Raw genomic sequence first — 1,536 nt, forward strand, 5'->3', positions numbered from 1 at the left:
TTTCAGATTCAGGATATGGAGAAGGACAAGAATTTGCTTTTCAAATAATTTCCCAAGTGATGCTGATGCTGCTGGTCCAGGCACCCCACTTTGATTCTCAAGAAACCTTCACCAGTATGTAATGATTCTAAGCAATAAAAACTTCAGTAAATTAGGTCTAATTAGAATTCATTTTAATTTGTTCTTATAAAGAGTCTATAGAAATATTTTTTAATAGTGCATGTATTCTTGGGAATGTATGCAACGTCTCCACCTAGACACCAAATACAGTTTCTTCAGGGTACTGCTCTAATGAGAATGCTGGTAAATACAAGTGCCTTCTATTTGCATTTTAATTATTTGAAATTAATGCTATAAGCTTGTTCCCAAGTTACAATGGTCATTTTCTTTATTATTCAATGCTTATCAAAACATCTCACTAATTAAATAGATCCACACAAGATATTTTAAGATGTGAGCAAAGTCAAAAGGAATGATTCTCACAATCTTTGAGAAAATAAACAGCATAGAAACCTAGAACTGCCTCACTGAACTATCAATGGTGATTACTGAATAACTAAAGGGGAAGTAAAAAGCCTCATTTTCATCATTTCTGTATTGGATCAGCCATTGTTCACTAGAGACAAATCATCCTTTTTCTTAAGTGGTGTTAGATTCTGAATTTGCTGCCCTTTAGGCTTTTTTATAAATGAGTAACTAGGAAAGTCTCTAAGGAGGGCAGAGGCCAGTTCCTCATTTCCACTTGCATCAAGTTTGCCTGCACTCAGCCCAGGAGGGATCATCATTACAGATGTGGAACCTGTTCTTCCAAGCCCTCACCTGGCAGCTGGCTTTGTGGTTCTGCTGACTCTCGTTAGAACCCACCTGGACAATGTCACCTTCAGAGGCAGATCGCCCCACAGGTATTAGAGATGACCTTCAGCTTGCTATCCGGGTTTCCCTCTTGCACTTTCCATTTGTTCAGATCCTGACACAACCAGCTTCTTTCGGTCCTGTCTTGCTGGCCTCTCCAGGTCTAAAAAAAAATGGATGAATTATTAACCTGTATGGTTTAATTTCGAGTAAACTGAGATTGCTTCCCAACAGTGGTGTTTGCTGGGTTCTTAAAGCTTGAGAGATCAAAGACTGGTGAATTTTCTATATAATAATCATTTATTGATTTAGTCTTTTAGAAGACCGAAAAGGGAAGTTAGCCTGCATTCTCCTGGTAACTTTTGACTCTATCATATCCTCAGGGATAATCATTTAGGGAGGGCCTCCCAGGAGACTCAGCCATTTTCTCATTTAACCCTTGCAAAGAGCCTGTGAAGAAGGTACTTGGGTGACCTGGAGGCTGACAGAGGGGGAGTGGCTTGTCCTAGGTCACAGACTAGCTGGAGATGAGGTGGGGAGAGCAAGAAAATTGTCCAAAATCTGAGCGCTCTTTTCTCTGCAAACCGACATGCTGTATTTAAAATTTCTCTGGTTCTGCGGTGAGTTGTGTCAGCAATTACAATTGCCTTGGTTCCCATATTCGAGACACTAACCAATAAATAA

General features: G+C 39.7%; 1 protein-coding gene across 1 annotated transcript in view; it reads left to right on the top strand.

The window, feature by feature from the left end:
* Positions 1-703: 703 nt before the first annotated feature.
* The window catches only part of PLEKHG7 (pleckstrin homology and RhoGEF domain containing G7), a 59,850-nt gene continuing 59,017 nt past the window's right edge, over positions 704-1,536 (top strand). Inside the window, exon 1 of the mRNA XM_023531559.1 lies at positions 704-902. Coding sequence (XP_023387327.1) covers positions 872-902 — 31 coding nt within the window. The 5' untranslated portion in view covers positions 704-871. The remainder of the gene's footprint in view (positions 903-1,536) is intronic.

Source organism: Pteropus vampyrus, unplaced genomic scaffold, assembly GCF_000151845.1.
Source record: "Pteropus vampyrus isolate Shadow unplaced genomic scaffold, Pvam_2.0 Scaffold70, whole genome shotgun sequence".
In the NCBI taxonomy this organism is placed as follows: domain Eukaryota; kingdom Metazoa; phylum Chordata; class Mammalia; order Chiroptera; family Pteropodidae; genus Pteropus; species Pteropus vampyrus.